General features: G+C 42.4%; 1 protein-coding gene across 2 annotated transcripts; it reads left to right on the forward strand.

The window, feature by feature from the left end:
* Positions 1-2,017: 2,017 nt before the first annotated feature.
* PDGFRL (platelet derived growth factor receptor like) lies at positions 2,018-25,847 on the forward strand. 2 transcript variants are annotated; one of them, XM_087736205.1, is made up of 6 exons: positions 2,018-2,932; positions 10,474-10,768; positions 18,550-18,701; positions 20,114-20,407; positions 20,721-20,860; positions 24,380-25,309. In XM_087736205.1, exons 1-6 carry the CDS (start codon positions 2,878-2,880, stop codon positions 24,419-24,421), a joined length of 978 nt encoding a protein of 325 aa, XP_087592331.1. In that variant the 5' UTR covers positions 2,018-2,877; the 3' UTR covers positions 24,422-25,309. The 2 variants fall into 2 exon arrangements, with proteins under 2 accessions (XP_087592331.1, XP_087592330.1); XM_087736204.1 differs by lacking the exon at positions 24,380-25,309 and adding an exon at positions 25,317-25,847 and having other exon boundaries at positions 2,420-2,932.
* Positions 25,848-26,177: the final 330 nt, after the last annotated feature.

Raw genomic sequence — 26,177 nt, forward strand, 5'->3', positions numbered from 1 at the left:
AGTACTGTGGGTATATCAGGAGAATAAAAGCATGAGTCTGGGCAATGGATAACAACAGCCTTGACACGCAGAACCACACTCCCAGGGCAAGCTTATCATCTGGCACTGTTTTTAAAGACATTTGGGTAGTCATCTTTGTTCGCAGACTTAAGAGTAGCTATGACTGGGTTTTTTTCTGAGGTATACTGCAACTCTTTTATATAATTCCTTATAAAGTTTTCGAATTATTAATAATCACCTTATCATACATACAGATTTACTAAGACTGATCTTGAAAATCTTGGTCCCATGAAGCAGTGGGAATATGGCCACTGATTTAAATGAGGACAAGAGTCATTCTGTAAGTATCATGTGGCAATTAAACACAGACTCCGCATATGAGTCTAGGTGAAGACAAGCAAAGACACTTTATTTTTACAATCTATCTCTTTTATAATATGATCTAGTGTTCACAAGCAAGCAAAACTTATTTCATTGGTTACTGTCTTGCATCCATGTGTCTCTTCAGCGTTACTTATTGGTTCTTCAAGTTGGTGCACACAAATTCCTCTTTCAGGGATGTATCCAATCTCATCCTTACTTTTCTGCCTCTAAGTTTCACAAACTTGTTTGTAACAAGCCTTAAGGCCACAGCTGCATTCCTGCGAACCTGTTTGTAACAAGCCTCAAGGGCACAGCTGCATCTTGTCAAAGTAAAAACACAATCTCATTTATTCCCACAGTATCACATTTACAGCACTGACCTGAAAAGATGTATTTAAGCTATCAGTTTATTCATGTGGAGGACTGGGGTCATTACATGTAGGTTTACCTTAGTTCTTCTGATGACTATAAATGAAAGTCTAACTAGTTTTTTGTGCATATCCATTTAAAACTAGGGAACTTACAAATCATAAAATCACTTTCTTTATTCATTGTATATCTATGTAGGAAAAAGGTATATGTCAGCTTAAATATGTCTTAAAATTAATGCAGTCTGAGTGTTACTTCCAAGTGCTACTACCATATTTTCCAAAATATACTAATATTTGGAGCTCAGTCACCATTGGATCATTGACCTACCCTGCGTATGAAAGGAAAAGGGAAACTTGACCTAGGAAGACACATAAGAATTTTGCAGATGACAGAAAAAAACCACTCTTCATCAGAATATTTCCAATGCAAATTTGCAGTTTATATGACACATCTTTACTGAGTTATCTCTCAGATTAATTTCCCTTAAAACAAAGACTGATAACCTTTTCAGAATGTAATAATTGGTGGTATTCTGTTTAAAGGGGGAAATAATCTTAGACTTTTAAAATACCACGTAGCAACAAAAATACCGTTTTTCTTAATCTGTGACAGGTAATGGAAAAAATGTTTAGGATATGCTGATGTATACTCAGGTCATTGCATAAAACCCCTAAGAAGTTCTAGGCAGAACTGTAATAGGGCTGTAGAATGAAAGAGAGAGAATGAAATTTCATCATCTTACTCTGCACCTGGGCCCTACTGGCTGCTTTACCGCTAACCAGATACCCCAGGGTGAAGTATTGAAGCAGGCTCAGGCAAGCAGATCTCTGAACTCTGCATGTGTATGTATGTATGAAGGCAGGGGAGCATTATGTATATCCCTTCTAATATTTTTAATGGATGCAGACAAAGCCTAGACTTAAGATCTGTAAATGCTCTACTCTCACATCTATTGTGGCCCTGGAGCTGTGGCCAGGGACACCATTCCCCACTTACTTTATCCTGATTCACACTGAACTGTGCTCTTGTCTATGATGGGGTCTGCTGGTGACCTCTGACAGCCATAATTTTCCTCCTCCCAGTCCAGTGTCTTCACCTTGCCTTGCATCTACTTTTGTGGCCCCTCCAGTCATATTTTTCCCTCCCTTCTCCTCCAAGGAAACCCTCAGACTTCAAGAAATGGCTTTTGACAGCTCAGTGTGGGCATAAACATACACACAGTGAACGTTAAGTTTACCATGCTCATTTCTTCGCAATGCAGAGATACTTGCACCTTCTCGATGTGCTTCACGCAGGCACCAATCATACACGAAGACTGTGTCATGGACTATGGAGCCCCAAATGGCCACACATGGATATCTCCTCTGGTTTTCCACTGTGAGGTAGCTTTTCCTGAGCAGGCTTTTGGGAATCTCTTTGCTGTGGCAGGCTGGAATGAGTGGAATAGTTTGACTTAAAAATGTATTTTTGCTGTCTTAGGCCAAGACTGATCTGTGCCTGACGTTCACCTGCAGGGTCACCTGTATGGCTCACACTCTGCTCTGCTCCCCCCTCTGGATCCGGCTACAGGCCCAAAGGCCACCGACCGCTTGCACCCGTGCAAAGCCACGGCTGGGAAAGGGCAGCTGTCACCAATGAGCTGATTCAAGCAATAAACTCCCACAGGCGTCCCTGAGGTCGAGATTCTTTGGGATGCCTGGGGCAGCAACGGCTGAGGGGGATTTTGTTACCGTCCTCAGCTGTCCAGTGAGGCGCTGCGGAGGAGATGGAGCTCAGAGCCGCAGAGGAGGGAGTTCAGGCTGGACACAAGAAGCCGAAGCCTTCCCCGTGTGAGCGGTGAAGCGCCGCAGCAGGTGCCCTGACCGGCAGGGGCGACCCGTTGCGGACGCCCGCCGGCGGGGCGCCGCGGGTCGTTCCTCCCTCACCGGAGAAGCGCGGGTGGCGGCGGGCGCGGCCCCTGAGGAAGCGCAGCCGCGACGCGCTTTCCCCCGGCGGGGAGCCCCGGGCGGGGACCCCGGCGGCGGCCGACTCCTTCCCGCGGCGCGGCCCGCTGAGGCGCTGCCGGGCCGCCCCCCGCCCCGCCGTCGCCGCGCCCGCCCCGCGTCAGCCTAGCGTCAGCCCAGCGTCCCGGCCGCTCCCGCCATGCGGCTCTGGGTGCTCCTCAGCCTGCTGCTGCTGCAGGAAACGCTGCCGCACGGTGAGCCGCGACCCCCGCCGCCCTCAGCTCCGCCGCCCCGCCGGGTTCCCCCACTTTGCGAGCCGCCTCGGGCTTCCCTTACTGCTGGGCCGCCTCCCCCGCCCTCAGCGCGGCCGCCCCTGCCCCGCGAAGCCGGCGGCGGGTGCCGGCGGCCGCCCCCCACTGCCCCCCGCCATGACAGCCCCCGGGGCAGGGCCGGGAGCCATCTCGGGGCCGGCGGTGGGGCGCCCGTCCCGCTAGGCAGAGGTGGAGGGAAGGCGGGTTGCTCTCTTGGTCCGCGGCCAGCGAGCCGCCCAGGCTTTCCGCCGGAGGCATTTTCGGTCCCTGCTGGGGTTTTGGGGAGAGGCGTTTGCGGCCACGCCAGCTGCCCCCCGCTGCCGTGCCTCTTCAGGGTCGACGTTTGAGTCCGCCCTTAAATCCCCGTGCCGCGGCCGGAGGAGGGTCGGTGCTGGACGTGGTGCTCGGGGTGAAAAAAATACAAAAAAAAAAAAAAAAAGTTTTGTGCACAGTTGCTCGTTTGTAGAGCGGACCAAACTTTACTCGTAACTCAGTTTCAGGTTGTGATGAAGTCTTGGTGGGGAAAGAGGCAAGTTTTTGGCTAGGAAGGCATACTCATAACCAATCTTTGACTTATATAGACTTTAACTAGGCAGAAGAGAGGCTGTTTCCCTCTTGCAAAATGCGAATAAACTTATTAAAACTTATTCAGAAGAAACAAAACAAAATTCCTTTGTGTTTCACCACAGAAGGGCTTGGGGAACAAGGCCTGTGTAGCCGGTGGAAGGGTTTGTAGAAGAAATCGGAGCCAGGCCCTGAGGTGCAGGGTGAAAGGCCAAGAGGCAGTTACCACAAGCGGCCCAGGAGGTCGTAAGGAAAAACTTCTTGTAAGAAGATAAAAAAATCCTTTACCCCGAGAGCCGTTAAGCATAGAAAGAAGTTGTCGGGGGAGGCTGTAGAGTCTCCAGCCTTTGGGATAGTCGGAGCTCAGCTGGACAAGGCTCTGAGCAATTCAACAGGGGCAGGAGGGGGCCTCGAGAAGTCCTTTCCAGCCCGATTTTTCTTATGATTACGTGCAAAGGAATTGCACTCTGGACCAGTGTGGTGTGGGAGAGGATTTCTGCTGAAAGATCTGGTCTGCGGGTGTGCACTACTGCATCAAGAAAAGTGTTTTCTGTTTGAGAAATAGACAAGAAAAACACAGAAGAGGAAATGAGTTGTAACTTGGGCAAAATATTTCCCAGGCCTACGTTTTTCTTAGTTTGTCTAGTTCGTACTGAGGTTTGACTGGGTGCTTCACGCTATGTCATCCAGAAGCTTAGCTACAGGAGAAAGTAACCTGGCGTATTTAATGACGATTCCTTGTCTAAAGCTAGGGGTGTAAGTCGTAATGTAGACATTGTGATTTCGAAATAGCCTTCCTAATTGAGCTTATCTTAGTTTATGAACAGTGGAATATGTCCCTCCGGATTGTCCGGGTAGGTGTTGATGTGTCACCCTGTATTGTCTGCATCAGTGTTTGGATGATTAACTTTTCATTTGAAGTACCACAAATAGAGATGTGTCCAACCTGTTTTGTTACGTTAGCTGTGATCACAAAGATTCTTCCCTCTCATCTTAATCCTGGTGGTTAAGAATTATTCTGTATGGTAACCTCATACTTGATTTTTTTTTTTTTTTTCAAGGAAGAATTCATCAGTATTAATGAGAGTTGAAAGGTCTCTGATGCTGCCAAGATGCGCATGTGGATATAGGTGATGTCTCGAGTCAAAACGGGATGCTTTTAGCATTATGTGACTAACAGTCATTTGGGGACTGTTGTGTAACATCTGCGAGACATTAAAGGATAGGATGAGACAAATACTGTGAACCAGGAGCAAAAGTGCTGCATGGTGTATTTCTGTGACGTATCGATGCATAGTCTTCTGCTTTGGCATGATCCGTTAGTAGGGACCCTGAATGTACTGTTGCAGAGGAAATGAGTACAGTGCATCTTAGAACTGACATTAGGAGCTGATCAGAAGTAGAAAGGGGGAGTTTTCTCAAGGAATATTTTTCTACTAAGTATTATTTTTTTTTTTTTCAATAAGAAGTGCTGTTGCTGAATTAAAGCAATGAGGGCTCTGCGCATAAATCTAGTGAGATGGTAAAGTATCCCAAACATGGTATATTCATGTACTTGCATAATTGGGCTAGTTGAGTTTGTTCCTTTCCCTGGGAAAGTCTTTCAGTTTGGGTAAGGAAATGGGGGAATCTCTGTGGCGGGTTCTGCGTTCCTGGAGGGATTTGATTGTGTGCCCTCTTTGTTTTAGGTGATGGGCTACTGTACCAGTTAATTTGGTTATTGGGTGTACAGATACTTGATTCAGCGATGAGAGAAGGCAGGATCGTGAGGTGTAGAAGTGGTGGCATCAGTAGATACCTGGACAGACTTGTAGGGAGTGTTGGGGAGGAGCGTGGTCACGGCTTGCTTGGAAACTCGCCTCTTGAGGAGGTGCAGCAGAGAAGCAAAACTAGGTTTTCCATGTAGGTAGATAAAAGGTCCCCTGATGGTGTTTCCTGAAATGCCCCTGCTGTCACCTGCAAGGAAATACAAGGTCAGACAGACAAGAGGCTCACTGTGTAGCTGGGAGTGTGGTATAAGAGGAAAGTGTTCAGACTCACTGGGAACTACAGAAATGTGGAACAGAGGGAGCGTTTACAGAGAGGAAAAACTTCATCTAGAGAAAATCAAAACCAGGCTTCTGGCACTTAAAATTGAAAAGCTTTCATAGGGGAGCCTTTAACAGTTTCTTAAAGGCAGAGTTTCAGGTGTGGAAGAGCACGCAGTTTGGGATGATGCATTTCCTTGGGGTGAGGTTTTAAGAACCACGTGCCTTTGGACAAGTGGCAGGATTGAGGTTGGCAGAAATGGCAAAGTGTATTTTGAATAAATAGCCCTATTCTGGGGGGGGGGGGGGGGGGGGGGGGAAAGGGTGGCTGGACCAAAGCTTGTCTGCTTCTACAGACAAATCTGTAAAGTACAACAGAGAACTGGAATGGCTGGTTTGAAATGGGAATGCTTATCCAAAAGGCTTGTCACCCCTGTCAGTGGGACCTTCTGATGCTAGGGCACAAATTACACAGGAAAGATGGAATAGCTCACCCCAAGGGAGAAGTGGCAGTATGCGTTGAAGAAAGCTTTACTGCCAAATCTGGTTGCTGGTGGGTTTTGTCAGTAACAGTCATCTGGGCTGAAATACCAGCCCTGTAGAGAACAACCAACCTGGTTACTGACCACCCAACATGATGGAGGGAATGACCGCTCTGTTAAGGAAAATCAAAGGGGCAGCAAGGACTGGATAGAAAAGCAAAGGGAAGAATTCCTTACACTCGTGTGGGTTGGATCACACACATTGGTGTGTGACGCCAAGTGCAATTGTTTAGAAGCCATGAATCATGACTTCTTAGAGCCGCTACTCTGAGAACCCCTGAGGAAAGCAGTCGTTCTTGACTTGATCTGGAGCAGTGCTCAGGTAATTGGGTTCAGATGTTGCTTTAGAACAGCCAGACTGTTGTTTTTAATATTCTTGCAGGAATAATAAAAGCCAAAGAAAAGACTGATGCGTTTAATTTTGGAAGGGTGCATTACATAAGATGAGGAGGCTCATTAACTCACATATGGGTTAAATATAAAAACCAGAATAAGGCAGACAAAAAGAGTTTGAGAAACAGCTTGCAAAAGGGATAAAACCAGCCATAAACCCTTTTCTTCTTCTGATGTGCTGGGGTGGGGTAGGGAGAGATAGCTGCAAACTTTGTAAGGCTGGTAGGAACAGGGGATAAGAAAGAACACCTACAGAAAGTAAAACTTAAATTAAAAACTTAATTATTTGTGTGCTCCCATGTTCACTGTGGAGGTACTTAGGGAGGTTTTAATGGAAAATGGTGACATAAGCGCATCAGAAACTTTGAGTGCAGTATCCTACTGGGCATTGTAATAGCAGGCTCTGAGACAGAATCTTTCTCTATAGGGAGAATCATTAGAGGACATGTCTCATTAATATGCCAAAAGAATTGGCTTTAGAGAAAATAAACATGAACGGTGTTTAAGTGATGTGATTTGATGATATACACCTGAAACTTAAAAGAAATTTGAATCTGAAATCACCAAAGTCTTAACTTGGGTGCATAACCTATCACATAACTACTCCTTTCAAGTGAAATAGAAATATGCCAATATTTTAAGATTTTTTGAGGGAGGTACAGGCAGAAGGCCAGATTTCTGTAGTCTGTAAATTGAACTCGTGAATAAGTAGGCATGAATTACAGAAGAGTCAGTATGGTTTTGTATGGCTGTCTTTTTTCTTTTTTTTTTTTTTTTTTTTCCTTCCTTCAGAAGTGCGTTTTGTTTTGCAGATCTGCTGAAGTTCTCTGAAGGGCTTTATAATGTGGCCATGGATGAGTTGATTGATGTACTTGGATTCCCAAAGGCTTTTGATAAGCCTGTTGTTAAAGACTCCATGGGAACCCAGGTGCTGTGAGACAAGAGAAGGCCTCTCATGGAGTAATAACTAATAGAAAACAAAGAGTAGGAATTAATCTTCAGTTTTTTGCAATATGGACGTAGAAATGTTTTTATGCGGTTGAATTTCACAGCGATCTTGTAAAGCATGTGATTTTCAACGTATTTGTAAATCTGCTAAAACAAAAGAAGAGAAAACTAATAGTAAAGAGTTGCAGGAGGATCTCTCCATTTTGAAAGACTGGGCAATGAAAATAGGACTTGAAATTTTGTACTGGTAGATGCAAAGTAACACAAATGATTCTAACTTCATATACACAACTGATGGGTTTCTACTTAGGAATTTCTAACTGATGATTCCTACTTAGGAAAGTGATCTTGGAGTTACACTTGATTATTCTAGAGAAAGTCAGCTCCTAATATTGCTTCCTTGAAAAGCAATGAGCTATTTAGACAGGAAAGAAGACAGCACTAATAGGCACAACTGTGATTTGACCGTATCTTGAACCTGGTGTACAGTCTGCTTTTGTCTTCTTTCCACTACCCAAACATGATGTAACTGAACTGCTGTAAGATGCATATTCTTTACAAGGAACAATTAAATAGAGTAGGACTCATCAGTCTGGAAAGAATATGTTTGAAGGACACTTGAGTTCTGTAAAAGTACAAGAGCTGCAGAGAAAGTTGTTGGAGAAACAATGGATATTTATTCACTTGATACAAAAACTAAGAGGCACCTAATATTTGTGTATAGTTTGTGTAGTTTGAAAATTGACCAGACAAATTAATGAAGGAAAAATCCACTAAGGGCAATAAAACAATGGCAACTGTGGATCATGGATCCCTTGAGCTAAAGGTTCTTGGAAGCTAGGAGACTAGTAGCAAAGGAGCAGAGATGGCTGCCCTGTTTCCTGGTTGACATCTGACACTGGGTGGTGTGAGTGCAAAGACGTTGGCTAGGTAGACGTTTGGCCTGACTCACTGTAGCCTTTCTAATGTAGTGCAGGGAAAAAGTGCTCCTGCACCAACTGTTTGCCCCTGTAATATATGCACTGTGTCACTTGCCTGGGTAATGTGCTTTGAGTAACTAGAAAAACCCTACTTCATGGTCTTCCATGGGAGGCAGCAACCACTTCTCTGAAATTCTCCTTTGTTATCACTGTTCCCCCAAGTCTGTCAATTTTGCATGGCCAGTGGCATCACAGGTGCCAAGAACAATTAGAAGAAGCATAAATATTTGTTTCACTCTCCCTTCCAGAAACTGTAAAATGTTACTCTCTATTGTAAAATGTCATCAACTTTGGAAGGCATTTCTATTTGATCTCTTCAGTTTGTGGCTCATTTTAAGGCGATGAGGCATCTTTGCAATCAACTTCACCAACGCTCATAATGTAGAATTGGGAAAAATGTTTGTCTGGGTGGCGGGGGAGGGATGTACCTTAGTAACTGGATGTATCCCTCTCAAAAAAATTATTACATAAGAGTCCAAAAAAGTTCAAAATGCATCAGGCAAACTAAGACAACTGCAGCATTGCTGTCTTCCAGTTAATTTTCCAGCTGGTTTGAGACCAGAAGGCAAATGCTCGTACACAGGCAGCTGAAATCACAGAGTCAAAGAATGGCTGAGGTTGGAAGAGACTTCTTGGGATCATCCAGTCCAACCCCATGCTCAAGCAGGGCCACCTAGAGCGGGTTGCCTAGGACCATGTCCAGTTAGGTTTTGAATATCTCCATGGATGGGTACTTCACAGCCTCTCTGGGCAACCTGTGCCAGTGCTTGACCACCCTCGCAGTAAAAAGTGTTTTCTTATGTTCAGATCGAATTTCCTTTTTTTAAAATTTGTGCTCACAAGGCTCTGTGCCATTTAAAAGAGGTGTGGTGTATATCAGCCTGGACTTAGAAAAGCAGAAGGCTGAAGCAGTGCAAGGTATCCAGCTGGGGTATGAGGAATGTCACAGGAACCGTCAGTGGCAGGAGTCTGGAAGTGCTGCTGTTCATACTGTAGCCAGTAGCAGTTTTAATTTGTGCTAAATTCCAGAGGGAGCCTGTTGATTGTTTTGTACAATAAAATATCCATGCATTTACATGTGGAAAAGGTGTGTTCAATGTGAATTAGCTGTCAGGCACAGTTTGTGGAGTTTTTGGTGTCTGGGGATGGCAGTTTTAGGCTCATCTCTCAAAAGATCTGTGCTTCCTGCTGTCAGATAAAGGGGAAACGTCTTGATTTTTTTTTTTTTTTTGAGTTTTAGATACCTCACTTTTCCTTTTCCTTTCCTTTCCATTTCCTTTGCTTTGTTTTTAAAGGCAGCTGGGCATCCCTGTTGTCTCTAGCAGGTAATGAAATCTCTTGCCATTTTCCTCTAAGGTTCTGTTTTCTTCTGGGCTGTCAAAATAAATGGTTGTTACAGAGAAGTGATGAATTAAATACTGCCTTCAAGTGACAAGCGCCATTTGTGTTTTCACAGTACTTACTGTAAAAGAAGAAAACTGCATCACTTTCAGTATTTTATAAATCATCATGAAGTTCCACACTTGCCAGTTTTTTTTCATGTGTCTCTTATGGTAACATGGTGTTGAAAAGGCTATATAGAATTGATGGGGGGGGTGACATCCTTATGAAGACAGAGAACTTGTGTAGCATTGTGTACTGAATGGCAATGACATGAGGTAGAAATGACAAAAGTAACTGGAGATAGAAATGCTGTATTTCTTTCCCTTCCCATTTGTAAAGTTCTCATACCTTACATATTTGTCTGTTTATATGAACTATAAATATAGATTTTCCACATGTTGTTGAAAGCTCTCTCTTTTTTTTTTTTTTTTTTTTTCCCTTTTTCCCCAGGAAAATGGGTCATGCCAGAGACTTCAAAAATTTATGGAAATTAACTCTTACTCATTTTTATGAATCCTTTGTAGGAAGAACAAAAGTTATTCTCTGTGATAATAAGGAAGGTTTTTTGTTTTGTTTTTTTTTTTTCAAGAAGACTATATAACCTTTTTCTAATCAGTAACATTGCCTTCTTTTCTTTGTTTTACTAGTTATTGGACAGCCCACAAAGAGTAAGCGTCCAAAAGAACCTGGGGAAAACAAAATTAAGCCTGTCAACAAAAAAGTAAAACCCAAAATCCCCAAAATGAAGGAGAGAGAATCTGCTGACTCCTCTCTGAAGTCCCAGTCCATACTGACACAGGTGATGGATAAAGGCCATTTCCAGAAACTAGCTGCTACTTTAAGCCTGTCTGCAGGACAAAGCATAGAACTGCGATGTAAGGGGAGTAATGTTACTTGGAACTATCCTTCATACTTAGACACCTTTAAAGACTCCAGACTCAGGTAAGCTATTTTTCATTTTTTTTTTTTGGAAAAAAAAAAATCTAAAACTTTTCCTACAACTTTCAACACCATTGGTTTTTTTGTTTGTTTGTTTACATTTTTGCAATCAAGATGTTCCACCTAGTGGTTTCTAATATCAATGAAAAAGGATGGGCGTCTTTCAGTCGTCACCAGTTACCGCTCTGTGATTTGCACTGTGGAATAGTCTTGTAGCATGTGAACTGGATTTCCTTCGGATGAATCTAAAATAGAAGATGTGGTCCAGTGGGGCACTGGTGTGCTTCAGCCACTAACAGGGAACCGCATTAGAGCTAGTCTGAAGTAAAACTCTCAAAATGTGTGAATGTGGATGGCAGGTACTCACTACCAACTCTGTTGCTCTGCTTCTGGTGGGCTGTACTGGTTGCTAATGTAGCTACCACCTGAGACACGAAAATTAATTTCCTGAGGAGGCTCAAACCCACATCTCTCAACTAGCAAAAAAAATATACCAGCCACCGCTCTAAGGACCAAGTGAGAGTAGTCTTTATTTTTTCAGTCAAAGTTAGCTTTGCGTGCAAAAGCGAATTGCAAGGTTTGTGGCATGACAAAGTCCAATGCTGAGAATAGTCACCTTGGGGTTAGGAAGGCTTTTTCTTTCATGTAGTGACATCTTAATGGAAACTGCATAAAAAGTTGTTAGAGCAGAGAGAGGAACTGAGAACTCTCTCCCTTTCTCTGCCCCACCAGATGAGTGTACTGTTGGTCTAAACATCTTCTCCAAAACCCCATACACTTGTTTGCCTTCCCAGTTTTTGAGCATAGTACGCATAGCTAAATGTAGATTAAATGTAGTAATTTAGTTCTGTATTTGAAAGAGGATGGGCATATAAGGAGCTTAAGGATGCCTTCCACGGGCATTTTTTTGCCATGAGTAGTGGTTTTTTTTCACTGGCTGTTTTATGGAGATTTATGTGGCTATGAAAGACAAGTAGTGAAGAGACTGTGCAGCACTGTGAATGATGCCCTAGGAAAAGCCCCTTACAGCTCTTTCTTGAATTATTAGGTGAGAGAGGCACAGAGGTGTGAGCAAAGGTGTTAACTCCTATTGTCCTTTTGTTCCTAAATTAAGTAGAAGTGTAGAAGTATGTTTCCTCTCTGTAAATAACTGAGGTTATCTGAATCTCTGTGATCCATTTCACTTATTTACAGATATGATGCTACCTTAAAATCACTCCCAGTTAATTATTTTTTCAGATATATTCTTCTCCTTTCCACTTCCCTTTTCAAAGAGGAGTGTTGGAGATTGGCAGTTATACGCTCTGATCTCTGTATAGCCTTCTTCATGAGCCAGTTCTTCTGAGTGTTTATTTGCTTGTCCCCTGACAGCTGAGGAATTAAAGAACTACACTGGCTGAATGAACCTCTGTAGCTAGTGCAGGGCTTCTGTCCTAGTAAGTTAGAGCAGCAATCCTATTTCTGCCGAGGGCTTACCGCAGCAATATCTCTCAAAAGATCTTGCGGCCGATTTAAACAACTACTGCTTTTTCTTTTGCAAGAAATAATGTTTTATCTGGATTTATTCCAGTAGGTGGCGTTTAGCAGCTGCAATACAGACCTGGCCTTCCAGCAAGCCAAAGCTGAATGTGCAAAATAATATCACTAGGGAGTGTGTACGTGGTGGTAGTTGTCGTTTTCAAGTGTATCTTATGTTTTGTGCATTTGCAAATAGGTTGCTGGCATGATTGGGTCCTGTAGATCTCCAGGTCATGTTATCTGAGTATTAGCATCTGGCATGGAAGAAGGCAAGGCAAGTATTCACAGTTTTTGGAGAGGAATCTGAGTGCTTCTTCATTATGTGTTTGACTGTTTACTCCTCTCTTGCGAAATCAGGTATTTTTCTGGTGATGCACGTGGGACAAAATACAGAATTTAAGGTAGTTTAGTGGAAAAAGATACGCATTTCCTAATTGTGTGATTTGTCATTTTGTAGTTTGAAGTAGTTTGGGATCCTGTTGCCTCAGCAATTTACCTTTCTCTTCTCACTCAAGTTCACAGTATTTGCAATATTTTAACCATATTAAAAAAGTAATAATGTCACACAAAAAAATGCTATAAAACATTTTGGCTGTGTGGATGTGATGTAACTTGCCTAAGTGTTTATTTTCTTTTAGAAGCGTGTTAGGCTTTACATATAAGGGTCTATATTGAAATATGGTGATCTTTGCTTTAGAGAAATTGTTTTGAAGTAAGTTATTGCAGCAGTAAGACTGAGTTAGACCAAGTCAACAATTTTAAATGTAAGCAGAAGATCCTATAATTAACTAGAGAAACTGAAAACATAGATTAGTAGCACACTTCAGAGTCACAGAAGAGTAATAATTTATGGAGGCATTGACAACAGAATATTGTGCAGTTATATTTTCATCACATTTTTAGCATGACTTTGGTAATTATCTCAAGATCTTTCCTGTAGTGCTAATAGATACATATGAAACAAAGATCTGCTTTATAGAATGTGAAATAGGAAATTCATATTCTGTGGTTTTAGAACGCTTTGATTGAATTTAACTGGAAATATCATAAAGATAGTACGTTATTTAGTTAGCTCGGTTGGTAGTGTTTATAAGTGAACTCTCAGCAGAAAAGGTTATTAACAATGCTATCTTTCAAGAGGAGCTTAGGTCTTCCTTGCTGCGTACAAAAGACCATGCACTGAGCACCAAATATAGTAGGCAAATGTTAAAATTTTACAAATATATTACACTCATTATTTTAAAACAAAATGCTGAATATAGGACAAAGGGGGGAAGATCAGAAAAATTATTAGCGAATAACCTATGGCAAAACTTGTTTAATCATCTAGATAAATATATATTCAGTATCTTCTAACGTTTTTTGAGTGCTTAAAGACCTAGTGTAAGGTAATCCCTTCATTACCAGTTAGGGAGGTGTGGAGTGAAACCTGAGCTAATTAACTGGGCTGGGTTTTTTTACCTTGGATTTGCATGCTGGTCTTGCTGGAGTTGGGGCACTGGTGCAAATCAGAGTTGGCGACAGGAACGGGGGGAAGTGGTTGGGGTCTGAGGAGGTAATGGAAAGTGAAGGAGGAGTGGGTTGCTGGACATGGAGGACAAGTGGGGAGGAGGGGCAATGGCAATGAGGTCCGTGCAATTGCTGTGGACTAATGACTGCCATTCTTTTGTTCATTTGTACATCCCTACAGCAACAGCTCAGGCATCCAATTCCTGTTTTTTTTTTTTTCTTTAAATAATAGGAGGGATGTACAAATTCAACTGGTCTGTTGGGAATTTTAACAAACAAGGTGTTTTGCATCTCCTGGGAACTTCTAGCATCCTCTAGCTGCTACTAGAGGAGGCTTTAAGGACCCTGGCATCTAACAGAATTGCAATTATGGGAGGCAGAAGAGACCTTGAGGTTTAGGGTGGTGAGGGCATTTGTCGCTCAGTTGGTTGGAGGGTTTGTTAACAGCAGAGGTCCAGGGCAGGAGCTGACGCTGAAGATGCATGCTCACTGCCTTCTGTTTCCTGTCTGTAGTTCTTGTAGAAGAGGGTGTTTTTTTCGTTTGCAACTAGTTAAATTTAGCATCCGGGTAATGTATTTCCTATAGGTGGTTGCAAAAAGAAGTAGGGGTAAAAGCCAGATGTTTTGTATCCATGCCATGCTTACCACATTTTTAATTCACCCATGTGGTAAGGAGAATACAGCAGCCTGGAGGACAATATGACTTTTCTAAGAAGGAAGAGGTTATAATTAGAAAAGCCATTTCTGTAGTATTAGTGGCTATGCTTTCTTTGAGTTTGTCTTTGTAGGTATACTTCATGACCTGGTAAATAAAATATTTTTGCTTGCTGTACTAGAGTGTGTCAGTTTTTAATAGGTCTGTAGCTGTTAACATATGCTAAAATTATTATATGGGGGGAGGGAAAAACGCTGAGTGAAAGGAAGAGGAGGACTCTTTGGCTGTTTCTTGTTGAGCCAGAGGAGAAGTCCTCTCTTTCCACTATCCTAACTGGAGTATGTAACAGTACACGCTGAAATGATTTACTTGGCTTTAGAGACTAGCATGCAATACAGCTCTGGGGAGAAAGCTAGAATCATGCAAACTTGGCTCCCGAGTTAAGGACACACACCAGCTTCCTTCAGGACTAGCTTGTTATCTGTTATGCTCTCTTGCCTTGTGCAGCATAAATATACCCTGCAGATAACTTTTTGTCTGAAAATTTTGTGTACTGGCTGAACTGGCCAAAAATCTTGGCGGTGTTAATGGTCAAAGGTAGCTCATGCACCTCCAGAACAGAAGGGCTGGAATGTTGTTTCGTAAGACTGTGCATAACAAATTAGTGACTGCGGGCTCCCCCAGAAGCTGGATCTACAATGTGTGAAAAGGGTCAAAAACTGAGAAGGATGAAAGAAAAATAAAGGCAAGCACATTCTCCTTTTTTTTATGCTTTATAGCAAAAAGCCCTTCTAAATGAAGGCAGTCTAATTTGACATGGTCTCTGCTCTGCCTGACTTCGTGCATGGGTCTCTCACTTGCTGAAGACCAGCTGTATTTATCACAGAACTTCATCTGACAAATAAACTCATGTGAAATGGAACTGCTCTAGTGGAAGAAGTTGGGGCAAAGAGCTGGACATGCATCACATGCACATTTGTGTTGGCAGGGGGTGTATGGACAGGAGCACTCTCACAAGTATCGAGGAAACTGTATGTTGTAGAGGGCGAAATTAGCCTGCTTTCAGTGAATGCAGGCTCCTGCTGGCTTAGTGGGATGTCAGTTGTGCTCATGTGTATAACTGAATTTTGTTTTGTTGCATGTGCTCTAAAGTCTGAAAGGGATTTTTTTTCTTGTGTTAAACAGCAAGATGTTATGTTCCTCTCCTAGCGGGCTTGTATTTGAGATAAGCTCTCTTTTTTTCAGTATGAATGTAGCTGCTTGAGAGGAGTTTGCTAGATGCTCTTTGAGTGATGCGATGTACAATGTCTTTTTGTATCTCTTTTTTTTAAGCTTCTAAACTTAGCATAGTTTTTCTGGCAAAGATCTTTTGAACTTCAAATAACTAAAGCTTAATAAGATGAATCTATGAAATAAGATTTTGGAGTAGTTTTCTTTAAACAGTCTTGAAATGTTTGTATATACATCATTTTTACTTTGTGATATGTAGAGCACAGCAATAGTTTGGCTTTTGAGTCAGATTTCCCAGCATCTAAAATAGTAATGAAATAAAAGTTATCCTGGAAATACTGGTCAGCTGTAGGATTTGCCGTTTATAATTTACTTTATGTGGCCTGTTTTCTCTGCTTAATATGTTCATGTCACAAGTTTCAACACTTCCACTCTCAGTTGCCAGGTTTTGTTAGTGCATGTTTGTGGATGACTACCTTGCTAGGCTATTTCCATTGATTACTGGATAGCTTGTTCTCAGTTAAGTAGAACACACTGTACAATAATTAATTAACTCTGACCTTATTTTTCTGTCTGCTGGGGTTTTGAGCTATATTTCAGTGTCTGCATTAATGGTTGGAGGCAAAAATGTTCTGGCATAATGGTTTCTCTGTAATGTTGACATTTAGTACTGGATACTTGCAAAACATTTTATGCTGATATAGTCATGTAGCCTATGAAATGTGAACTGTGAAACTAAATAATAATAATAAAATAATAATACAGACTAGGACATGTTTTGGATTTCTCTTTTCTTCCTGTTGGGTATGATACACAACAGGATCTCTTGCACAAATAGGAATCTCTCAAAGCTTATCCAAAACCTGGAGATAATTTATAATGTAAGGTAGTGTATTTATTAAAAATTAAAATGCTACTACTCCATAATTACATGATTCCAAAAAGTGGAATCGGTCGAGGCCATGTAGGACAAGCACCTTAGCTGGTAGGAAACATGATTTGCCTGTTTCCTTCAGCAGGCCTCAAAACTGCCCTGTGGTGGATGAGTGTACTAATGGTGTCTGAGGGCTTCAATGGAAAAGATAATTCTCAGTTAGCCCTGGTTGGGTTGTGTATTTGGTGTGTTTTTAATTTCTAAGCTACTGGCCTTGGCTGGAGGCCGAATGTTGGGTTACATGAAGTGTTGCTTATGATTGCTGGTAGTCTTGCAAACTGCTGGCAGAACACCTAGGGAGTCAGAAATTTCGGGAAGTGCGCATAGCTGGAAGTAGTGGCCTCTCTGCTTAAGCAGTTATTCTGCCTGCAATGGAGACATAAGCAAAACAGAGCATTTAGAGCATACAGTACAGTCAGGCATGTCTATAGTACCGCTGTTACACAGTGAGAAGTTGCTTGAGAGGATAAGAATTTCTTCAAAACATGCTAATCCCAGAAATAAATGATTGTCAAGCACCTGCCTTACAGAATAACTGACACATTAAGAAGAAGAAACAGGAGGATAATAAATATTCAGAGAACCTACAGTTGAATAAGAGTATGGGAATTGTTCAGACTTCATACAAGCTGCGTATTTTGTCCAGACCCTGTTTGAAACACTGAAAAGAAGTTTGTTATCAAATACCTAAAACTGGAAAAATCTCTCCTGACTTGGTTAGAACAGAAATGACCTTGTAACTCGATGTTTCGCAAAGGAAAGCGGGAAACCTTCGTGTTCTGGATGTGCTACCATGTGAAGGCAGGTGGTTTTGAATAACATTTTTTTAAGGGTCGGAGCAGCAGTGGAGTGCATCAGTACCGCCACATGGCTGTCCTGACAGGCTTCCCTGAGAGCTGGTACTGTTGGACCATTGCTTTTGCCATCCAGCAAAAAGCAACACAGCAGACTGCCAGCTATAACACCACCTGTCTGCAAGAAAGAGCAAGGAAAGCAAACTTTAAAATAAAAAAAATAAAAAAAACCCAACCAAACAAAAAAAACCAAGATGAGGTTGTAGCTGCTGAATTTCATAGATGGGACCTTTGACCCTTAGAAATGTTGTCAGTATCTACATATTTATAAGTTTTTGCACATTTACAAATGTCAGTCCACTGCGAGATGTATCTGGGAAATTCAGGAGAAGGACAAGAAAGCGAATCAAGTCTGGAATAATCACACAGGCTGAATTTTGTGTAGTTACATGATGATACTGTCACTATACCTCCAGAGATGAGGAAACTCCAGCGAGAGGATGCCAGTGAGGTGGCTTAGGGCAGATGAGCAGGCAATGCAAAATGACTTACTTGCAGAACAAATCCAAGCTGAGACAGAAGCTCTTTATGGTGATGGTTGCAAGTGGAAACTTGGGCCAGTATGTTAAAGATGAGAAAGCATTCACACTGAAAGCAGGCATAAGTCATCACACAAACTCTTATTAAAGTACCTGCTACTTACTACTCCTGAATGATCTTTGTTATATACTATTGAAGCAGTGCTACAGTCAATGGTACAAAAAAAGGACTGAGGTGCATGCAGGTTGACTTGGAGCATGAAAATATGGGATATACATGGACAAACTGAGACAAAACGTAGCTGAACATATTGTCTACAGCAGTCACAGCCCAGTTTCAAAATGGGGACTGAAAGGAATCCAAGAATGAACTGTACAAGACAAAAGCTTGCAGGTGCTCCTGTGTAGTTGAAATCAATAAAACTACTCATGTAAGCAGGTCTTTGCTGGAGCAAAAGGGGAAGTTGCAACATAGCTCTGAAAGCAAAAGGTGGGTCAGTTGCTGAGTAGGAATAAAAAAATCAAAAGTATAAGTGAGCTGACAGAAGTGTATGAGGAAATACATCCATACTTGTCTGTGCCTTTTGTTTTTTCTTCTTCCCCAGTATAAAGCAGCTTGACAGGTACGGTCAGCTGATCCTCGCAAATTCCACTGCAGCAGACACAGGTGAATATAGCTGCTGGCTTCAGCTGTGCAGCGGTAACAAATGCAGGAAGGATGAGACTAAAACAGGTTCAACGTACATCTTTTTCACAGGTAATTAACTCACTGGGGGATTAGTAATGGAGATATATTTGCTAGTAAAACAGCAATAAAGCTACATCAGCCATTTCACTGTCAAGATTTTTCTTCCACAACTTTCATCTTTTTTTAGTGGATGTTACGGAAGACGGTGCTGGTGAGCAGAAAATTACTTGCTTAGTGTGATTTATGAGTCCATTTTCCCTATGGATTATGCTAAATGTGTACCCAAAATAGCACATAATGCAATGGAAGGCAAATACCTTTGAAAATACTAATACACATTCTGAGGATCTTCTACATAATGAATAAAAAAATGTTTAATTTTTGAAAATGTATCTGGATAAAGAAAATAAACCTGTGCAGAAGATTCATTTTGTCATGGCATTCCAATCACCACGTGGACATCCCCCCCCCCCTTCCAGTTACCTGCACTGACTTAAAAATCTTGACCTCATTGGTCTTGGTAAGGCCACAATTTCTCCCAAGAGTCTATATAGCATCTTGAGAGGCAAAACACTCTTAAGTACGTTTGTTGTCCCACAGAGCTTGAGGTTGACTGTAGCCCTAACACTGCATGGATAGGGTCATAGTAGGTAACCATGCACGGTTTACCGCTACTTGGTACAACAGAGCTGAAATCAGATGGTTAATTTGTTCTTCTCATGGAAAACATTCTGAATGGTAAAACAACCTTCGCTGCCTGATTAGAGCTAAAGCATTCTCGGCTAGCAAATATTTCGGTACAAAATGGTAAGATAGAATTGTTTGCAATATGTTTTGGAGCTAAATTAGACCATGAGACTGTGCAGAAGACATTTATCAGAAGTGCTTAATGTTCTGAGGATACATTCCTTTAGAAAGGCTGGAATAAACTTTTCTGTCAAGTTATTATGTAAACGCTCATGCTAGAAAGAGGAATTTCAGCTTTATATTTTTTATATTTTCAGCATGCCAAATATGGAAATACTCTGTCATTCTAAAAGCACTAAATATTTCAGCTACTTAAAGCAGTGAATCGAATATTTTGCCTAAAATCATATGGATAAGGCGGCTGTAGCTCCAAAGAATATATCTTTCTAGTAGTGCTTATCTTACCAGTGGTGGTGGGTTTTTTATGTATGTTACCCTTTAAAAGTGGGTGAGTGAACAGAATTAGATCCAGATGAGTATTTGGAGACTTATGAAAAAGGAATTCCAAATATTTTCTTAAGATTAAAAAAATCTGATTACACTGCATAGAAAGAATACTTTGTATATACGCACAGCTTAGAAAAGTCTTATTTTTTTTTTTTTTCCTTTTGTGTGTGCATATTTAAAGCAAAATGCTTTGGGTTAATCTTTAATGTTGCTCATACCAATTTTCTCTTCTCTCTGTTAAAGCAAGATGTAAACATTACTCTAACTATATCAACTCTTCTGCACAGATAAAGAGGAACTTTTTGTACCTACTCCCAGTTACTTTGAGATTGTCTACCTGAACCCAGATAAACCTGCAGTCATCCCATGCCGTGTTACTACTCCTTCAGCAAAAGTAACTCTACACAGGGAATTTCCAGCAGAAGAAATTGAAACAGATGGAACTGATATTATTTATGATGTGAAGAAGGGTTTTGTCTACCAGCACCCTACTTCTGATCATAAAGGTATTGTCTACTGCAAAGCAGAGTCACAGGGAGCACCTCAGATTTCCATCAAGTATCACCTCCTGTATGTGGAAGGTAAGGTGGAGTTTTCTATATGCTTGCACCAACTCTTCTTTCTTCTGCTGACGTTATTTAGAAAACAATTTTAAAAAAAGAAAGTAAAAGTAACGTAATCACAGAGTTTTAAAATCTTGATCAAAAGTATATGTGATAAAACTTTGTAGGTTTAAATTCCAGCAGTTTCACAGAGTAGAGGGGAAAGTTGCAGGTGTACATCACTTACCTGTTGGATTAAGCAAACTGAGGCAAAAATTGACTCGTTAAGTTTTATCAGTGTATTTAACTTCAGAAGCTAACTTTCTGCTTCCAAACACTCTCTGTCTGTCAGTTCCCAAGGGCCCGCCCTCAACCACAATTGCGGCGTCACCCAATAGAGCAGAAGTCAGTGACAGCGTTCATGTGATCTGCACAGTCCTTGGGGAGCCAGATGTAGATGTGACTTTCAGGTGGCAGTACCCAGGGCAAGAGGTAAGAGATGTACGGCCTGGCTGAAATGGTTTGTTTTTCATAAAGGCAATGCTTTGAATGCCAGTCAGTCTCTAGATTTGGAGTAAAGATTCTTTCAGATTGTGGTGTCTGCCTCTTGCTAGCTCAGGCACGCTGGCAGGAGGAGGCAGCACATCCCTTTTGAACTTCAGCCCATCTTTCCCTGAGAGCCTAGAAGTAGCACAGGAATGAAGCTGGAGAGCTCTACCCCTGTTAGCAAAAATCAAGCTCAGCAAGGCTCACTCCTCCCTCAGGTTTCCATTCCAGAGACACTCGGCCGCTGGCAGCATTTACAAAGCAAAGCCTCAGACAGGGTCAAAGCTAGTCAGCGTCAGGAAGCTATTCTAGGGCAAGCCACAAAGCCTCACTGATGCCTCTGCATTTGATATCCCTTCCATCTCCGTGGCTCGGGCACATGAATCATCGCCGCACACAATCTTTAAGCTTCATTGTGGCCCACATCCAGAAGCACAGAAATCTGCTTCTGCCCAGCCTCATCTGAAAGAATCTGCTGGAAACAGCCAGTGGATCTTAGAACTTTGTTGGTCCTTTTTCTTGCACAAAATAAGGTGTATCTGACTAGCATCACTGACGGTCCCCCCTCTCTTCTCCCTCTGCCCAGCCTGACCAGTTACATTAGGGACTTGTTTCTTAACCAGCCTCATCTCTACTGCTGTTTATCCTAAGCATGCTAGGAGCAAAGGAAGGACTGCTGGAAGATGGAACCCTTCACCAGAGGAAGGGGATCCTCTAGGACCCGAGGGTTTGCATTGTATTCCATTTGCCGGCCCTCCTGGTGCTGGGGTGTCAAAGGACAATGCAGAGCTTGCTAGCAAGGTACTTGTATCAGCACTGGTCTGCCTGAGCCAGCATAGGATTAAGTCATTTAATGGCAGAGGTAATTGCTTGAGTGAGTGAGTGGAGTTCAGTGCTTACTAGCCTTGAGAAAATTCAAATCCAAAGCCCCAGAAGTTTGCTGTAGCCAGTAAGATAGAGACCGTAGCACTCCACTGTCCTGGGAAGCTGCGTGCCTTTTCAGGGGAAAAAATAGTGAGACATCAAGTGAGCGCAAAAGGGATTTGAACTGCTGGTGAGAGCACTGGGCATGTAGAACCAGGTTTCTAGTCCTTGCTTAAATGTTAGTTCGTTCTTTCACTTCCCCCTCTCCCCTCTACCTCATTTGGGGTTGGTGGGGGTTTTTTTGGTTTGGGTTTTTTTTGGGTTTGTTTTTTTTTTTTTTTCTTCTGCTGCTTGTCATAAGTTTTCCTGCTGAGCCTATTGAAGTCTGAGAGTTCGTGAGCATTTACCAGCTTGCCTCCCCTGCCCTGTCCTGGGTGTTAAATGAGGGCAGCCTCAACTGCATTTGGTGAGGGGCTTGGAACCGATAGGATGAGTAGGTGATCCTAAGAGTAACTACCGGATGGAGCATTGGAAGAGTTTGGCAGAATTCCTGTTCCTGGCATGCATTTGAAGTTAGGAAGGAAAGGGGTAGATGTGTAAGTGAGCAGAGAAACTTGCAGCTGTCAGGGAAGTAAAAAGTAAAATGTTGGGCAAACTGAAGTGCCTCCAAGTTCAGGGAGCTGCAGAGCAATAGTGTTTTTTGAGTTAAATGCCAAATGTCCTCCTCTGAATTTAGCTCTTAGCATTACTTTGAGTGAGATGCATCAACAAATAGCAGTGGGGCTTTAACTGTCACTCTCTTGGCGGGGGGAAGAGAAGAAATGCTCCTGCTGATCACATCAGCTTTGTGGATTCATATGGTTTTCTGGTTTTTGTGTGTGGTGGTGTTTTGGTGTGGTGGGTTTTTTTTGTTTTGTTTTTTTTGGGGGGGGGGACGGGAGGGGTTCAGCTTTCCCCCATACCTGTTTATTGGACTGTAGTAACTGGCTATACAAACCCCAATTTTATGTCTTTTGTAACTAACTGTAATTACTAAGAACAAACAATTGAAGGAATTAAATTCTAGACTCAGCCTGGCCTTCCAAAACTCTGTACCTTATTAGTGTCCACCCCTTGCCACGTAGACACCTTTCAGAGCTGAATGGCTGCCCCAGCCTGGTTGCTGGCTGCTCTTGGCCCACTTGCTCCCAGTGGTCTTACAGCACCCGATGCAGCGCTGGCATGTGCGCCTCTCTAGCGCTGATTAAACAGCTAAAGACGTGCAAATTATCTCCCTTGTTTGCTGTGGATGCAGCGCGGGGCACACGCGCTATCAGCGGAGGACTACGCCCTCTCGCTGCACCCACCTACAGGGCTTGAGAGAGAGACTTTGGCCCGTGGCCTGCATCGGCCCCGGGAAGGGCTGATGTGCTTATCCACTGGAATAAACAGCCTCAGCTCCAGCTGTGCCTGGGGATAGGGAGGGAAGAGTTGTGCTTGGGTTTCTGCCCCAACAAAATGATGAAGTAAACGCCAGAGTAGAAGCACTGTATGCTTGCTGGAGACTTAACGTTCATTAAGGAAGTGTTCACATACTGCAAAGGAAAAAGGTAGGGGGGGAGGGAGAAGAGAGAGGACCGTCAGTGATGCTGGTCAGATACACCTTCTTTTGTGCAAGGAGAAGGACTGACAAAGTCCTGAGATTCACTGGATGTTTCCATTCATTGCTGCTGCTTTCAGCACAGGGAGATCAGTGATAGTTTTTGTGCACTGCCACTGCCCCACCCAGCACCCCGGCTGCCACCTGCCACTTGATCCCGGAGCAGAAGCAGCACTTTAATCCCTGCTTGCTCCTAGGTACATTGCATTGGAGAGACCCTCCTCTCATCTCGGGGTGGTTTTTTGGTTGTGTGGTTTTGGTGTTTTTTTTTTTTTTCTTTTGTTTTCCTTGCCACTCCCTGACAATTGCATTTGCTCACTCACCTGCTGTGAATGCGTACTGATCCACTCCTTAATGTGATTCCCTGAAACTAGCTTCAAAGCAGAAGGCAATTAGTTTGAGAGAAACTGGGCTAGCAGGAGCCCCACCAGGCAAATAGCATCTGCCTTACGTGGCCTTTACCTTCACTTTCACTAGGGTCAGGGAAGTTCCACTTGCCATAGTTAAGAACTAACTTAGGCTGGAATTAAGTGTGGGGTAGTCCTTGATTGTAGGTAGCACTTGATTTTCAGGCTGGGAACAGGAGGTAGTGCTCTGCTAGGTAGAGCTCTGCTAAGTGGCTTGATTCCTTCTAAAGGGTTAAGAATTTCTAGATGAGTTTACCAGTTTTTCAAAGAAGTTCTTGCTAGCTGTAAATGCCTGCCACTTCCTAGGCAGTCCCTGACTGCACTGTGACTCGTCCCTAAGCTTCAAGAAGGCTGCCAGCATCTTCTGTACTGGTAATTTTGCAAGTGTGAGATTGTAGCTTTGGTTCTGGATAAGTAAGCGTCTAACTTATCCTTTTGCTACTATTAGCTTAAGCCTTGTAGCATTCATGTTGGTAGATGGCTAATCCATCTGTTCCATGAAGAGGAGATGGTGTCCAAGTGGAAATCTCTCTCTCTTTCTCTCTCTCTCACCAGTTTTATCCAGGTTATTGGTATAGCACAAGCCAACACGATTAAAGCTGCTGACCAGCATGATGGATTTTGGGCGGAAAGAGACTGCCTTAGCTTATCTTTGGGCTGGTTCCTCTTACCCAGTCCTTTGCAAACTTCTGAGGTGCCAGGGAGTGTGACCTGATAAACAGTCCATCAGAGAATTCTCTTAAAGAAGAGGGGAAAAAAAACCTGTTATAAATATACCACCACCACCACAGTCTAAAGAAAGCATCTTTCTAAGCATCCTTGTTTGCATTTGTGGCTTTGAAGTTACATGCACACTTTGGAAAGCATAATGTGAGGAATAATTTAGAAGCATTTGTGAATTGTTACTGTTTGCTTGTGTGTTATCTAATACAGTGTTTCTGCAACTAGAGGAGGAGGAATTAGTTTGCAACACATGATTTAAAGCTATTTTCTGTGCTAAAAGAGAACTCGGTAAAGTTTGGTCAACTAAGTCATGCCACTGCTGCCTACCTTTTTGAGACATGCTGCAAGCCTGAAAATAAGCTGACCCATCCATCCGGACGTCTCCCCCAAGGCACCTCACCTGTTTGATCAAGCACCCAAACGCAGCCTCAGTAAGCGGCCCGCAACAGCAGCAGTGTTCATTCGTATACCCCAGGCAGAGCCTTGGCAGCCCGTCACTAACCTAAAGATCCGCGGTGCCTGCACCTAGAGTGGCAGAGCCATTGTATTAATTCTCCTTGTTTGGCGTAACTCGCTGGTACATCAGTGTTTAATGCAGGGCTGCCAGACGCCTTCACTTTCCTCACTTAAGGCTGACTTTTGGATATGGGCTCCTACGACCTGACCTCTTGCTTCAGGGTTGGATAGTAGTGCCCCTAAATACTCTTTGCAGAATCGCGTATTTTCTCATGCAGGTGGGTTTTGTTTTTTTTTTTTCCCTTTTAAACAGCCTGAGAGGCCTGTGATTATCCAAAACTTCTGGAGACTGATAAACAGAGGAACTGGACACACCACAAGAATCTCAAAGAGTGTTCTTCTTGTTGAGGATTTTGAAGCCAGAGATGCTGGAAACTACATCTGTATAGCTCAGAACCTACAAGGAGAAACAACGGTAGCTACTAAAGTTGAACTAAATTGATAGGAAAGGCTTCTGGACACGGAATGAACTCTATGTTATTTGACATTATAGCCATTTATTTTCTTTATTAATGTTTAAATGAAGTTTTCTCTATCACTGTCTCTTTTCGTATGTCAGTGCATTCCATACTCACTAGCTTGACAGGCCAAAACAGAGCTCCCTGTGCCCAGCAGTAGTCAGTTGTGAGTTTATAAAACTACTATGAAGCGTTAAAGCTCTCGGGCTTTCTTTTGCGTATGGTCTTTTTCCTCAAACTCTTCCATAAGGTTAACCCGCTGTATGGTTTTGGCCTTTTTTGTGTATGTGAGAACTGAGAGGATATTAAATATCTTCAGAAATTCAGCAAGCAGGTGTGTCTCTACTGGTGCTGTGCAATTTTCGAGTTTAGAGTACTGTACATGTTTTAAACAATGACAAAACCAAAAAAAAAAAAAAACAACTTGTTACAGAATTAGCTAATAGCAAATGTTTATTTTGCAAGAATAATTAAATTTCTGAACATTATGAAAACATAAATGTGTGTGTGTTCCTTTCATATGTGTATAAAGACATAAACACACAAATATTCTCACTCCTGAGGAAGATTAATACTAAATATATATATATATATATATAAAGGTGCTAGAGGGTATCTTCAGAGACTTGTAAGTGGTTGCATATTCCTTATGCTGT

Source organism: Nipponia nippon, unplaced genomic scaffold, assembly GCF_047370975.1.
Source record: "Nipponia nippon isolate SJK-2023a ecotype South Korea unplaced genomic scaffold, ASM4737097v1 scaffold_6, whole genome shotgun sequence".
In the NCBI taxonomy this organism is placed as follows: Eukaryota; Metazoa; Chordata; class Aves; order Pelecaniformes; family Threskiornithidae; genus Nipponia; species Nipponia nippon.

Bases quoted from the DNA above. Each gene is read 5' to 3' on its own strand.
- PDGFRL (XM_087736204.1), top strand. From the start codon at position 2,878: ATGCGGCTCTGGGTGCTCCTCAGCCTGCTGCTGCTGCAGGAAACGCTG. The intron at 2,933-10,473 runs GTGAGCCGCGAC...TTGTTTTACTAG, and splicing joins GCAGGAAACGCTGCCGCACG to TTATTGGACAGCCCACAAAG. The intron at 20,408-20,720 runs GTAAGGTGGAGT...TCTGTCTGTCAG, and splicing joins TCACCTCCTGTATGTGGAAG to TTCCCAAGGGCCCGCCCTCA.